The sequence below is a fragment of the Ascaphus truei genome, chromosome 7, assembly GCF_040206685.1.
Source record: "Ascaphus truei isolate aAscTru1 chromosome 7, aAscTru1.hap1, whole genome shotgun sequence".
Classification (NCBI taxonomy): domain Eukaryota; kingdom Metazoa; phylum Chordata; class Amphibia; order Anura; family Ascaphidae; genus Ascaphus; species Ascaphus truei.
In genome coordinates, this window is record NC_134489.1 from 89,645,814 (window position 1) to 89,661,684 (window position 15,871).

Here is a 15,871-nt window from a genome sequence, read left to right on the forward strand (position 1 = left end):
GGAAATGACATGCACATGAGCACAGTGTCACCTTTTACTTCATGTTCATTTTAACATGGCCCCTAATTGGATTTATAGGGATAAGATATAGGGATAACATGGACCTATAGGGATAAACTTATGCCTGCCGCATTAGGCTGCGCTTATAGTGCTGACGACGGCGATGCGACCGATGACATCACCCGCGATAGTTGTAATTTGTTTTTTAGCGACGGTCGCAAGTGACGTCACTAAAGGGGGCGGGCCGCGCAATTTGATTGGTTTAGAGACAGTCACATGTGGCGACTGTCTCTAAAAAAAATCTCATTTACCCGGCTTCCAAATTTTTAGACGTTCCGTCGCCGTCGTGCTTACTATAAGCGCTTGCGACGGAGTCAATTAATTTGTTTTGGAGCGACGTCGCGTCGCCGTAAGGCTAAGGTCCCGTTGCACGCGTCCGCACGGCTGGCTTGCTTGCCGGCGGCGCGTGCAACTCGCTGTACCGCGATCTGCGGTCTACAGGATGCTTTTCTAGGAGCGGGGGGGGCGTGGCCAAACGGGTCGAGGGGGCGCGGCCATGACGTGAGGGGGCGCGGCCATGACGTGAGGGGCAGGAGTGGGAGGTGGGCGGATTGACTGGGAGGATTGACTGGGAGGATTGACAGGGAGGGGGGGCGTGCCTTGAGCGGAGGGACCCGCTACTCTTCCCCCCCCTCCCTCCACGGGCTGCCACGGGCTGCAGGTAAGTAAAAAAAACACACACACACAGGCACTCATACATACATACATACACACACACACAGACACACACACACAGGCAGGCACTCACACACACACACACAGACAGAGACAGGCACGCACACAGACAGGCACACACATACACACACTCATATACACACACAGACAGGCACTCAGGCACATACATACACACACACACACAGACAGGCACTCAGGCACATACATACACACACACACATACAGGCACACACATATACAGACAGGCACTCACCTGCTTTCACTCCACACTCCTCCCCGCTCCCCGAAGCCTCTCCTCCTCCCGCAGCCTCCCCTCCCCATTGGCTCACAGCCACACCACGTGACGCGTCGAAGCTAGGAAACACCATTCTGTGGTGTCTCCTAGCGGCTGACGCGCCACAGCATGTAGTCAGCTGTGCAGCCAGTGGGGACCGGGACCGACTCGCGAGGATTCCCCTGCTGGTGGGGAACTCGCTACATTGCCGCCCGCGCCAACGAGCGCAGCGGGTCCCAGGCTTTAGCCACCTTTAAGCGCAGCCTAGCACAGTTTCACAGCCTGGGTTAGTGAGTGCAGAGCCAGTTAAACCTACTCACAGGCAGCTGTTTCAACCCTTTGGTCTCATCAGTGTGAGGATGGTTAGAACTGGCTTTGCAATGTGAAGCTGGGATATAAATGATGGTGGGTAAAGAAGTGACAAATGTCGCTAAAGACTGCAGAAAGTTTATGACATTACCACGATGCCCCTGCAGGTTTTTCACCACTGTGTTATCTGGCATCTAATACAAGCAGCACCCCCTGGTGAACGTGTAAGTAGCTTGCAGCAGAGCTGTACTTTTGTATTTGTGTTTATTTTTGGCCTGGTGTGTTCATTTACTTAGCAGCGTTTGCATAGTCTAGTAACCATTGCATTTACATTACACTGCCCAAACCAGTAAGTCTGTGATCATCTCAATGCAGAATGGAAGTCACTGAATATGGATAAATGCCCAATATTACCAACAAAAACATGTCATGTAAATGTAGACCAGAGGTGGCCAACTTCAGTCCTTAAGGTCAGGTTTTAAGGATATCCCTGCAACAACTCAGCCACTGATTGAGACACCTGTGCTGAAGCAGGAGAGTCCTCAAAACCTGAACTGTTGGTGGCCCTTGAGGATTGAACTTGACCACCCCTGATGTAGACAATCTCCAGTGTCACTTCCAGTTCTTTATTCTACTTGCTGGTATTTGATGCTGAAGACGAACTGAAGAATAAATTGTTGTTGAAGTATATTACATACATTTTTTTTTTTTTTTTTTAAATATCTCAAATATTGTATTTGATCTGGAAATGTATTATATGTGAAGGGAAATAAATATCCAATACCCTCATATGTCCGTTCCTGCTACCACATGGCACCATATTATAAAAACAGGATTTTAGTAAATAATGAATGTGATAAAATGCTAGTACAGTGCGTCATAGAAAAAGAAAGAGTCCAGATGGACAAATTGATTGGAAATTTATTATCATAAATAGTGTACAAAAAGGTAACAAAAAGTAAAAATGTGGATAAAAGTACCTTCAATTAAAAAAAAAAAATCTATTAACAGTGAACACTTTGTAATGCAGAACCGAAATCTTTACCAGTTATCAGCTGCTCATCATTTCTGCACAGAATAGAAAACACATGTGAATTCCATTACAACATTTGTTACATAATCGGAACAAAATGTACACACAATTAACATAGAAAAGGTGATACACGTAATAAACAAAAACAGGATTTACATAATATCAATCTATAAGATTGATTTAAGCTAATGCAAGAGAAAACACCGTCCCGCGAGTTGACAGACGATATTAACTTGTTCACTGCTGGAGAAGTCTGAAATGCGCTGTCCTTCTGTCTTTTGAGCTTGGAACAGGTTGGCAAGGAATATGCCACATAATATAAGTACAGTACTCATTTTATTTTAAGAATGAAAACATAAAACTACTACTGTAAGCAAAGAAGAAAATATTGAAAGGGACAAACCAAAGTGCGCTGCATACATGTGATGTTTCCAAATAGCACTGGATTGTAAACCGGCCATTTTTCACCAACATGTTAGCGTTAGATTTCGAAGCGGCCATGAGTGAACATGGGAAAATACAAACAATACTCAATATAGCTGCATATTCGGGCTTCTACTAATTGTCCTCTTTTAATGCACTCAAACACCCCCAAAGAGCAATAGATAAAGACTCCTATGAAAGAGGGCACCTCTGTTGATTATGCCATGTGGTGTTGGGGTCAGCAGAGTCCTCAATATTAACATTTCAGGAAAAAAAAGCCAAGAAGTTTGCAGAAATAATCAGTTTTTGTATCATGTCTAGTGTCTAATTACAGGAGATCGAAAACATTTCCCACAAACGTGAACTATTGCTTTAAAACAAACAACTGTTTGCCAAGATCCATACTCAGAATACACATGGATATATTTGGTGAACATCCTAAATTCGTCTTCGGTGTTTACATACAATGTTGTTATGATTTATCAAGTCCACTGACATAAGGCAAGCAGACAAAGCTGCCCAAGTGAAACGCGTTGAGTCAGACGGGTAAGAGAGACAGAAACAGGAAGTGACCGAGGCTGGAGACGAATGGCGTCCATCTCCGAGACATCGGTGGTTGAGCCTCCTCTAAGAAACCCAGACCTCCTTAAGATTATCAGATACATTCCCCATCCTGTCCTTTTATATTTAGAGGCTAGTATACTTGTGAGTGTATTTCTTTGCTTTTAACATACTATAAAGAGCCAAGATAGCCTACACTATTGTGTCTGTTCTTTCCTTTTGATGCTCTTGAGATTTAATGCTATCTGCATGTAACACCGGAGATTGACTAAGATATCATACATATCGATTTTCCTACACCTACACCCGATTTTGAAGTGCCTGTATACTTTGGGATATGCATCAGCCTCATTCTATTTCACTTCCCAACTGTGCAAAGGAGATACTACATTACTCTGTATTTTTTTCTCTTTTTTTGGTTGGATTTCTGCGCTCCCCTCTGCATTGAGGAATACTTTGGAGAAGAACTACTTGAATGGTTAAAAAAAATGTAGTGCATTATTTTCACTTTGCCGATTCCCTTTATCACAATTTTATATTTACACTATTTGAACTTTAACGTTTAAGTTACATCACATGTGGTTTGGGAGCGCCCTATACACTTTTTATTTATTTTTTTGGTGAAAGCAAAAAAAAACAAGAAGCCATCAAACACCACTTGGTCAAAATTATTTCCTGCCCAGTGCCCTAAAAAATAAATATAAAGCGCAGAATAATCAGTTTGACAACATGGAATGATTCATGCAAAGTCACTACTTAAACGTAAACTTTGTACAATACATTGTTTGATTTTCAATATTAGTTTTAACCATGGTGAGGTCGTTTTCAGGCTTCTTGTTTAATTTGCTAGTGCTTTGTGGACAGTAATGCATTACTTATAAGAATGTGCTTCCATAAAAGCCTTTCATTGGGCACCACTTCCCAGTCCAACTTGAAATTTTGAAGAGTCAATGTCTACAGAATACACATCAGATCATGAGCCGTGATGTAAGATGAGAAGTAAAAGGACTGTTGCAAACACATAGATGTGAACTGACATTCTGGAGGCATCTGATGTCATTTTCATTATTGCAAATACAGCATTCGTGTGATTCGTTGGAACTTCCACATTGCAGATCATCCCATCACAACAGGAAATACACTCCTGTAGATAAAAAGAAAAGACAACTATTTTAGTGTGGCCCCTTTTCATCCCATCTAGGGTTAGCAAGAATGCTGCCTGGCCAGCTTCGTCCGGAAAACACAAAGAAAGTAGTGATTGCACTGGGGCTATTACATCACCAATTTCTAATGGAGGACTCAAGAGACCATGTTTGCTAATAGAGACGCACACAAATTCAATATCCTGGAAACGATGATGTTCCTGGAACTCAAGAAAGTGAGGATCTCTCCCAGCTCAAAATATAAAACAAAATAAATAAAAATCATTAAAAAAAAACAGGTGGTTTGCTACTTTAAATTTGATCGGCCCTGAGGAAGTGTCAGGAAAATCATTTGATGGCTCAGTATGAAAATAAGGAGTGGCCAGTATTTAAATCAAATGACAGTAAGTAGACTACTTATGGATGATCTGTGGTGGTAAGTGGGAATGAATAAGCTGTTCAGAAATGTACATTAACCATTAAAAACAGATTTTGCATTTTTAGACATTAGGCACCCTTTTTAGTTTGACAAACATGTCACAGTGACGAGTGCTGTAGTCAAATACCAAGGGAACAACATACTGTATATGGAATTATACATACAATCCAGTTTGTTAAGGAGGATGAGGGGAACAGTATAATTGCACAATGTCACAATAACCAAAACTTGAAGTAAAGTCTCAATACAATGCCATTACCAGATCATGTTCCCAGAATACAAAAGTATGGCAATTAGGGGGATTTCTGCTTCTAGCTGGCTTGATCAAAATAATCTAGTCTAATCTAGATTCTAGTTGTAAAAGTCTGACCAATCTTGAGTCTAATAACTAATAACAAAATAGAAGCCTCATACAGCTCGGGTTTCTAAATCAGACAGAGACTATTTCCTGTACGTGACTGAGATGGAACAAACAACACAAGTGTTTCTTGTAAAATCATTTGTAAAGTAATACTTAGTATGAATCTTCGGGGCACAAATGAATTGTTTCACAGCTACTCAACATGCAAATGTTATCGCTGACTAGAACTATCCGGTGAGCAGGAATTAAATACACTGCTGTCAGAATAAGGGATGTGCTTCAACAAAGGACACTTAAAACTGAAGTGCCTTAAAGATATATCTGACAAGCCGTAAACAATTCAATGAAACACTAAACTGAGCCCATTGGCGGGCCGTATATGGCCTTAATAGATAAATAACATCCAGTTATTGAACTTGTATGTTTCTGAGAAATGAACTTCACACTGAATGTTGATTTTTCATGCCACACCTGGCTTTCCTTGTTCTGAATACAGTCTAAAGCTATTGATTATAGAACCCTATCTTTGCACATAATGAATGGTCTATTAGCTGAGGTTTTATGTATGCTTGTTATTCATGATACACACCTGGCCAATAAGTTACAGCTCCAGTTACTTTTGACTTTGTAAGAGGTAAATAACAGCGGACACAACATGGTAGATTTCTATTGAAGAAATTCAATTATTGTCTTTTCCTTTCACGGGACGTGCATCATTTCACATTCACGTCTAAATATACTATCCATCAATTGTATTGTATGTCTTTATTTATATAGCTCCATTAATGTACAAGCGTTTCACAGTAGAAATACACGTGACAATCATATTAATAACAAATAATACAAATAACACATAATGGGAAGATGTGCTTCAGACATAAAAGTAACATTTCGGACGAGGTGTCCCTGCTCCGCAGAGCTTACAATCTAATTGGTTGGTAGGAAGAACGTATAGAGACAGTAGGAGGGCATTCTAGTAAGTGCGTCTGCAAGGGGCCAAACTTTATGTATCATGTGTGTAGCCGGGACCCTCTTTCCACCCCATTTGTTGTTATGGGTGGGTATGTTGCAGTTAGGGAACACTCCGATAACGGAGGTTCCGCGCAAGGAAGCCGCCATGTTGTGCTTGGCGTCAGCACAGACTTAGCCTAGCAGAGGTTGCGCATGCGCAGAGCGAGGGTGAGGAAAAGCCCGCGAAGGAGGTAGCGCACGACGGGTCCCAGCAGCCCCCGCGGGTCCCCGTGATGCGCCTGGGCCAATGAGGTGTGAGACCAGGAGGAAAAAGAAGTGGTTGCGCGCACGTGAGTCAGAGTTGGAGAGGAGAGAAGGAGCTTCGGTGTGGGGAGGCAGACCGCCCCCTTCTTAGGCTGCATGCCCCTGGCCCAGTTAGGCCCTGAGTCCCCGTAGAGACAAGCAGAGCTAGGGACTGGCCATAGTTAGGTTCCGGCTCCCTTTATTGCCACACATCACCATTGGGGCAGTTCTAAGTTGGTGGGAGGTCTGGGCGCAGACACAGCTATCGAGCCGCAGCGTGTCTGGGTGGGATCGCCCTAGACACCGACGGGTGACGTCATCTACACCTCGCTGATCCTTTGTGAAGATTGTAGCCGCACTGGGTACTGGAGTGCCCGGCAGGTAATCCTAAAGTGCACCAACGGTACCATCCTTCATTCAGGACACAGTGGCTGCACAGTCATACTCATACACATTCATTGACTCACTTGAGGGTGGGAGAACTATTCCCAAGGGGAACTGGACATGGGGTGGGATCACCCGGTGAAGGGAGGGTGAGCGTTCAAAGAGACGCTGAGTATAGTGTCTCCTCTAGGGAGGGACACCTGTTGGTATAACATATATGGTTACTGCAAGTAAAGTTAATTGGTTAAGGGATATTGCTGTGTGTGTTGTATATAAGTCCTGCGAAGACCCACTTCCCCTCGGACGGAAGCTGTCGCAGGTGGAGGCGCTGCACCAAATTCTAGGTATTGTACCCCAGGCTCTCCGTGGCAGAGGCTCAGACCCTGTGAGCCTACAGGTAATACAGCATATGGTAGTGGCCTGTGTTTGCTAGGAAGCAGGGCTACATTTGGAGGCGCTGCTGAGATCTTAGACCTGGGGTGCCCCTTGAGACAAAATTACCGCCACAATGGCCCTTCCTTCCCATCAGGAAATATGCGACTGGGAGCGGCAAATGCGCACGCCTGCCTGCCGCGCCGTAGCTGTGACACGAGTACCCATGGCCTTACCTTTAGAGACTTTGCAAATGGCCCTATGACAACTACCGGGTTTTGCCAAAGCCCGCCTAGTAGATGTGCTCATAGACCAAGATGCTAAATGGAACACCTTGCTAGTAGCTTGCCGGCGAGATCTAGTAGTACTAGAACCTGCCGTCCCTCAATATCTGCCGCTGCCCGATGCTCCACCTGGCGGCAGCCCGTTTGTCTATCCACTTCGGGACCCTCCTGTGGGGGAACTAGATGACGACGACCCCACACTTCCTTTTGCTCACTACCCCGCGAGCGAGGCGGCTAGCTGTCGGTCAGAATCTAGCTATCCCGGGTCTAGCGCCTCCGCCGAAGTAGGGGTGCGTAGTGATCTGCTGCAGAAACTCAATGACAAGATAGACCAGTTAACTGCCCCTTCCAGCTTACCGCCGTTAGTAGAAGCACTTACCTTAGCCACGCATTCACAAAGCTACCGGAAATTAAAGGCCTTCTTGGGGACGCTACCTGTACCCACAGGAGAGGATGGGATAGACCCGTGGAAGGAGCACACTAGGGGAGTAATAGAGGAATTGTCTTGCACCAACGTGGTGAAACGGCAACGACTCATGGAGTGCTTACGACCCCCAGCGTCCACATTGATCAGCATTCATCGAGAGCAGTGCCCCGACCTAACCGCTCGTATGATGATCGAGTTCCTAGTTGAGGCCTACAGTGTGACCGAGGATGATGGGGCCTTGTGGGCCAAATACTATGCCATCAATCAAAAGGATGGTGAAGACCTGTCTACCTATATACACAGAGTGCAAATCTCCCTTGGGCCCCTGCTGCATCATAAATATGTGGCCGCCTCCCAGATGGACGAATACCTCCGCAAACAATACCTACGAGGGTCCAATCCTACTCACCCTATAGCAAACATGATTCGCGACAACCTAACTCGAGGGCCCCCTCCTTCGTTTATCAAACTCTTGCAGCAAGTCAAAGAGCACGAGACGCATCTTATGCTTCACTCCCCCCAGAAGGCTAAAGCAGTCAGCAGCACTAAGCCAAAAGGAAGTGCTGAAAAGAAGGAATACCCACCGGACAAACAGGTCCCGAACGGCCGAAATACGCTGGACGAACCTCGCCTCCGTATGACCGCCGTACCCCACCCCGGGATATGTCCTGCTACAAATGCGGGAAGAAGGGACATATCTCCTACGATTGTCGGATGGCAGAGTCTCGCCACCGAAGCCCGTCCCCAAAAAAGTTCACGCCCCATGCCATGGTCTGCGGGGTGTATGCGGTCGGCCCAGAAACTCCGGTGTCAAACCCAAAGTGGCGAGGACCCCGAAGAGGAGGGTAACCGCGTGGGACCGGTAGCGCTGATCCGGGTGTTAGTGGACGGGATTTACTCCTCCGCCCTAGTGGACACGGGGTCTCAAGTCACCATCATATATCGGGGGTTCTATGATCGACACCTCCAGAAGCGGCCTCTGAGAGTGGCAGGGCATATCAAAGTACGAGGCTTAAGCAATGAAGACTACCCCATCGACGGGCTGGTGACCGTGGATCTGGAGATACAGCAGCTCAACACGAGGAAGTCTCACCCCATAAGGGGTGGACGCCTTGGTGTGCCCCGAACCCAAAGATACCCCTAAGTACCCGATCATCCTAGGCACGAATGCGGACATTGTACAAGCCGTCATCCGGGCCTATCTACACGAAGCTAATGAACTGCCCATGTCCAGCTTACAGTTGCAGCTAGTCCAGGTTTATCCAGCTCCTCCCCCATCCCCCTCAGAGGACTACGAACTGTTGTTCTGCAGATGGGGAGGGTTGACCAGACTCTTACCCGGCGAGACGCAGAGGGTACACGCCTGGTGTGCCTACGCTGAACGAGTAGACGAGGAGCAGCTGTTTTCTTTAGAAAGCACACCCAAAGAAGATGTCCGCCGAGGATATCGGCTAGTGCCGGAATTCCGGGATTGGCCAAAAGTCATTCCCCGTCGAATTTATGTGAGGGTGCAGAATCTTTCGCCCTTCCCCATGGCCATCGACGCGGGACAGTGAATAGGGAGAATTTACCCCGTCAGCTCGGTGGACAAAGCCGTACAGGTAAAGACAACCCGAGTGAACGAAACCGGATTGCCGTTAGATTTTGACTTTGGTTCATCCGGACTGTCGGACGCCTGGAAAGAACGATTACGAGCACAGCTGGAAGAAAGACGATCAGTATTCTCTACTAGTGAAATGGATGTGGGGTGTTGCCGCAACGCCCAACACACCATTCGGATGACTGATACCAAACCCTTCCGGGAGCGTTCCCGTCGGCTAGCCCCTAGGGACGTAGAGGATGTACGTGCGGCGATCAATGAAATGGAAGAGGCCGGAATTGTCACGGAATCACGAAGCCTTTATGCCTCACCCATAGTGGTCGTGCGAAAGAAGAATGGGACCGTGAGGTTATGTGTTGACTACCGGACGCTGAACAATCGAACGGTACCGGACCAGTATAATCTTCCCCGCATAGAAGAAATCTTGGATACCCTACATGGGAGCCAATGGTTCAGTGTACTGGACCTTCGATCCGGCTACTATCAAGTACCTATGAGCCCGGAGGATCAAGAGAAGGCAGCATTCATTTGCCCCCTAGGGTTCTATCAATTCACCCGTATGCCCCAAGGCATATGTGGTGCCCCCGCCATCTTCCAGCAGCTAATGGAGAAGACGCTAGGTGACTTGAACCCCCGAGAATGCCTCGTGTATTTAGATGACATCATAGTCTTCGGGAAAACCCTGGAAGAGCACGAGGCTCGACTCTTGAAAGTACTTGACCGATTAGCGCAAGAAGGGCTCAAATTCTCCTTGGATAAATGCCGTTTCTGCCGGACATCGGTGACTTACGTGGGACACATCGTGTCCGGCAAGGGAATTGCCACAGACCCCACCAAGATAGAAGCTGTTGTCAATTGGCCCCGCCCTGACAATGTGGGGGAGTTGCGATTGTTCCAGGGGTTCTGCGGCTACTATCGCAGGTTTGTGGAGGGATACTCCAGACGGGCCAAAGCCCTCAACGGCCTCCTCAAAATATATCCGGAGGACACAGGCCGGAAGGCCGCACCTGCCCGACAGTCCTTCGGGGACAAATGTACACCCGAGTGTGAACAAGCCTTTACGGATCTGAAACAGAGTCTGACTGCGGCCCCTGTGCTGGCCTATGCCAACCCTGAACAACCGTATATATTACATGTGGATGCTAGCCTCAACGGCCTAGGAGCCGTATTACATCAAAAATATCCCGAGGGATTGCGGCCTGTAGCGTATATCAGCCGCAGTCTTACGGTCAGTGAGCAGAACTACCCCGTGCACAAACTCGAGTTCTTGGCCCTCAAGTGGGCCATTGTGGACAAACTTCGTGATTACTTGTACGGTGTGTCGTTCGAGGTGCGGACCGACAATAATCCCCTCACCTACATCATGACCTCCGCCAAACTCGACGCGGCCAGGCATCGCTGGTTGGCCGCTCTATTCAATTACACTTTCACCTTGAAATACAAGCCAGGCCCCCTGAACATTGGAGCGGACGCCCTGTCTAGGCGACCAGGGCTGGCCACTATCCCCGATGAAGATCAGTGGGAAGAAATTCCGGGACCCGGAATGAGGCCCTATGTTGTACAGCTGCCATAGTCAATGACCAAGTGGCATTCTCTGAATTACGAGTGGCTGACTCTCTAGGGTGTACGTCAAACGCTATCCCAGAAGCCTATCGAGACCCCAGTGGTATGCATGTTACTCCAGACAAGATCATAGCCTGGAAAGATATGGTACGATACCAAGAACAAGACCCGGTCGCAGGGCCATTCGTTATGCCATCCGACAAAATCGCCCGGCCCTCCTCCGACAGGCCCCGGGGGATGTAGGAGGTCTACTGATGCGAGAAGCTGACAAATTTGAAATACGAGACAATTTGCTATACCGAGTTGTGGAGTATCATAATCACCCGAACAGACGACAATTAGTACTGCCAAAAAGACTACAGTACTTGGTACTGAAGGCTCTACACGATGAACACGGCCATTTGGGGGTAGGCAAGACTTTTGGACTAGTGAGAGATAGGTTTTTCTGGCCAAAGATGAGAGAAGCAGTAGAGCACCACTGCCGACGGTGTGTGCGGTGTATTCAGAGGAAGAACACACCCACCAGGGCCGCCCCAATGAGCCACTTAAAAAGTATGGGACCCATGGACTTAGTATGTATGGACTTCCTGTGTATCGAACCTGATAGCCGTGGCATAGGGAATGTGTTGGTCATCACGGATCACTATACCCGATACGCCCAGGCCTTTCCGACCAAAGATCAAAAAGCCATTACGGTGGCCAAGGTGCTCTGGGAGAAGTACTTCATGCATTATGGGCTTCCTCAACGCCTCCACTCAGATCAAGGAAGAGACTTTGAAAGCAAGTTAATCAAAGAACTGCTGAAACTTTTGCATATCAATAAGTCCCGCACTACTCCATACCACACCGAAGGGGATGCACTGCCGGAACGATTCAACCGTACCTTACTAGACATGTTAGGCACGTTAACGGGAGTGGAAAAGACTGAATGGAGTCGGCATGTGGAAACATTAGTACATGCTTACAATTGCACGCGACACGACTCCACCGGGTTCTCTCCCTACTTTCTCATGTTCGGCTGAGAAGCTAGACTACTTGTGGACATACGGTTGACAGTCTCCACCGATGGAGTGCATAATACTACACATTTCCGCTATGTGCAGCGATCGCAAGAGAATCTGCAACGGGCCTACCTACAAGCCGTGAAGTCCACCGAAAAGCTGAATGCCGGGAATAAAAGGCGGTATGATCAGAAAGTTAAACACTGGCGATGCAGTGCTTCTCCGTAACCTGGGAGTACCAGGGAAACATAAGTTGGCTGACCGATGGCGGGAGGGAGTGTACGAGGTAGCCTCTCTTATGCCCGGCCTTCCAGTCTACCGCATTAAAGACTCGGAGGGCCGGGTGAAGACCTGGCATCGGAATCATTTACTCCCTATTCCCCGAGTAGAGGAGGGGGATGTGGAATGGCCGTCATCCTCTTTGGATGGGGAGATATCCACGGAAGAAGAAGAGTCAGGGAACTCCGATGTTCCGGAAGATCCACAAGAGGGAACCTCTCAAAGGGGCCCTCAACAGAGAGCACCTCCTGCCGGAGCTTCGGGTAAAGGGCTACGGGAGCGCTCACCCCAGGGGGTGGGTCCGGAAGATTCAGTATTGGACCCACTGAGCCCGTGCTTGGTACCCATGCATGACAATGTAGAGATCGCAACCCCCTCAAGGGAAGAACTCCAGGTGCAAGACTTTCCTGCGGGAATGACCGAACAGCAGTTAAGGCGAAGTCAGAGGAATGGGCAACCTCCAATGAGGATGACCTACGATCAGTTTGGGGCACCCCACTATGAGGCTCAGCAGTGGGCTCGCAATCGAGTGAAATCCGTAATTGTGATGTTTAGCGAGATGTACAATCTGATTTAGAGGAATAATGTTATGTTAGGCATTTTCCATTATATAACGTTGTGCCAGTTTAAGGTATCGTCCAAGCGGGGACGTTGGAATCCGCAGGGGGGAGGATGTAGCCGGGACCCTCTTTCCATCCCTTTTGTTGTTATGGGTGGGTATGTTGCAGTTAGGGAACACTCCGATAACGGAGGTTGCGCGCACGGGAGCCGCCATGTTGTGGTTGGCGTCAGCACAGACTTAGCTAGCAGAGGTTGCGCATGCGCAGAGCGAGCGTGAGGAAAAGCCCGTGAAGGAGGTAGAGCACGACGGGTCCCAGCAGCCCCCGCGGGTCCCCGTGATGCGCCTGGGCCAATGAGGTGCGAGACCAGGAGGAAAAGGAAGTGGTTGCGCGCACGTGAGTCAGAGTTGGAGAGGAGAGAAGGAGCTTCGGTGTGGGGAGGCAGACCGCCCCCTACTTAGGCCGCATGCCCCTGGCCCAGTTAGGCCCTGAGTCCCCGTAGAGACAAGCAGAGCTAGGGACTGGCCATAGTTAGGTTCCGGTTCCCTTTATTGCTACACATCACGACTGGCACAGTTCTAAGTTGGCGGGAGGTCTGGGCGCAGACCCGCTATCGAGCCGCAGCGTGTCTGGGTGGGATCGCCCTAGACACCTATGGGTGACGTCATCTACACCTCTCTGATCCTTTGTGAAGATTGTAGCTGCACCGGGTACTGGAGTGCCCGGCAGGTAATTCTAAAGTGCACCAACGGTACCATCCTTCATTCAGGACACAGTGGCTGCACAGTCATACTCATACACATTCATTGACTCACTTGAGGGTGGGAGAACTATTCCCAAGGGGAACTGGACACGGGGTGGGATCACCCGATGAAGGGAGAAGGGAGGGTGAGCGTTCAAAGAGACGCCGAGTATAGTGTCTCCTCTAGGGAGGGACACCTGTTGGTATAACATATATGGTTACTGCAAGTAAAGTTAATTGGTTAAGGGATATTGCTGTGTGTGTTGTATATAAGTCCTGCGAAGACCCACTTCCCCTCGGGCGGAAGCTGTCGCAGGTGGAGGCGCTGCACCAAGTTCTAGGTATTGTGTGTACCCCAGGCTCTCCATGGCAGAGGCTCAGAACCTGTGAGCCTACAGGTAATACAGCATATGGCAGTGGCCTGTGTTCGCTAGGAAGCAGGGCTACATGTGTATAGTATTAGCCACGGTGCTACTCATATGCTTCTTTAAGCAAGTGTGTCTTAAAGGTGGATAGAGAGAGTGCTGGTCGGGTATTGAGGGGAAGGGCATTCCAGAGGTGTGGGGCAGTCAGTGAGAAGAGTTTAAGGCGGGAGAGGGTATTAGATACAAAGGGGCTAGAGAGAAGACGTCCTTGAGCAGAACGCAAGAGTCGGGATGGTTCATAGCGAGAAATGAGGGCTGAGATGTAAGGAGGGGCAGAAGAGTGTAAAGCTTTAAAAGTGAGGAGGAGAATTGAGTGCGAGATGCGGGATTTGATAGGAAGCCAGGAGAGGGATAATAGTAGGAGCAAGAGGTTTCAGGAGATCGTAGGGAATGGGGTCAAGAGGGCAAGTGGTAGAGGGAGAAGAGGAGATCAGCAACTGACACATCCTCCTCTGACACAGCAGAAAAAGAGTCAAGGAAGGCAGGAGGAGAGTTAGGAAGCGGTGCAGAATAGGAGGAGGAAACAGAGGGGATGTTCTGACGTATAGATTCATGTGTTGTTGTTCATCTGAGGTTGTATTTACCTAATTTTAAGACCTGCTAAGGAACAGATGATTGTTATTATGTCCTGATATGTAAACCCATAGAATTCAAAGAGGGTGTACTTTCTTTTTCACACAACTGTATATATATATATTTGTAATTCTCAAAAAAATCCACCACCTTGGATTACCTCTTTAAAATGTGCATATCGAGGAAACCCCGTTACAAACGTGAACATTGCTAGAAAGTAAACTCACTGTGTGTCCAGAATCCCTGCGATGGTGACACCCGACAGTGCGACATTCCTCCCTAGTGGCACATTTCTTGGTGACAGATTTGCTCCTTCCGTGGCTTGTAAGGTGATGCACAGTCTTACAAAAATGAGTATCTGTAAAAGAAATGTTACGTTGTACGTTGAAGGCTGAGCGACTGGTAGACATAATCTCTGATAAACAACATTTCCATGCGATTATATTGAATTCATTGAGAATAAGAAACTTTAACGAAAAAAAATTAAAAAGAACCTTAAAACCTAAATATCACATCAGAATGCATAGCAAATAAAAATATCACTTACAAGCACATTCACATATCTCAGACAGGTCTGCTTTTCCCCATTATCCCTTAGCATACAGTGCTTCCATTGCAACAGGGAATTCTGGGGAATGACATGCAAATAAGCACACAGTGTTGCCTTTTGCTTCATGTCCATTTTAACATGGAACCCTATAAGCTTCTGCCTGCCGCATTAGGCTACGCTTATAGTGCCGGCTGTGACGGTCAGGCGATGGTCGATGGAAAATCAAATAGAGATGACTTCCAGCGATCGCGACCAATCCGTCGCGCCTCGCTTACTATAAGCGCACACGACAGCGGCAATGCATTTGTTTTGCCGCGACGCCCGCACTATAAGTGCAGCCTTATACAGCTTTTCAGCACAGCCTGGGTTAGTGGGTGCATAGCCAGTAAAACCTACGGTCACATCCCAATGTAACACTTACTCTGAGGACACCACGTATCTTCTGCCCAGCGGTTGCAGTTGTAATTATCTACCGCCTTTTCACAGGTAAAACACTTGAAGCTGTTGGGGAACGGAGTTGCTGTAATCACAAAATGACATATGAATTGGTGGCCATTTTATTGAATGATTAGTAGAGCAT

General features: G+C 47.7%; 1 protein-coding gene across 1 annotated transcript in view; it reads right to left on the reverse strand.

Moving 5' to 3' along the window:
• Positions 1 to 2,221: 2,221 nt before the first annotated feature.
• Positions 2,222 to 15,871, reverse strand: part of LYPD6B (LY6/PLAUR domain containing 6B) — a 78,750-nt gene continuing 65,100 nt past the window's right edge. The window contains exons 3-5 of the mRNA XM_075609419.1: positions 15,713 to 15,811; positions 14,969 to 15,099; positions 2,222 to 4,479 (exon numbers count right to left, since the gene is read on the reverse strand). Coding sequence (XP_075465534.1) covers positions 4,309 to 4,479; positions 14,969 to 15,099; positions 15,713 to 15,811 — 401 coding nt within the window. The 3' untranslated portion in view covers positions 2,222 to 4,308. The remainder of the gene's footprint in view (positions 4,480 to 14,968; positions 15,100 to 15,712; positions 15,812 to 15,871) is intronic.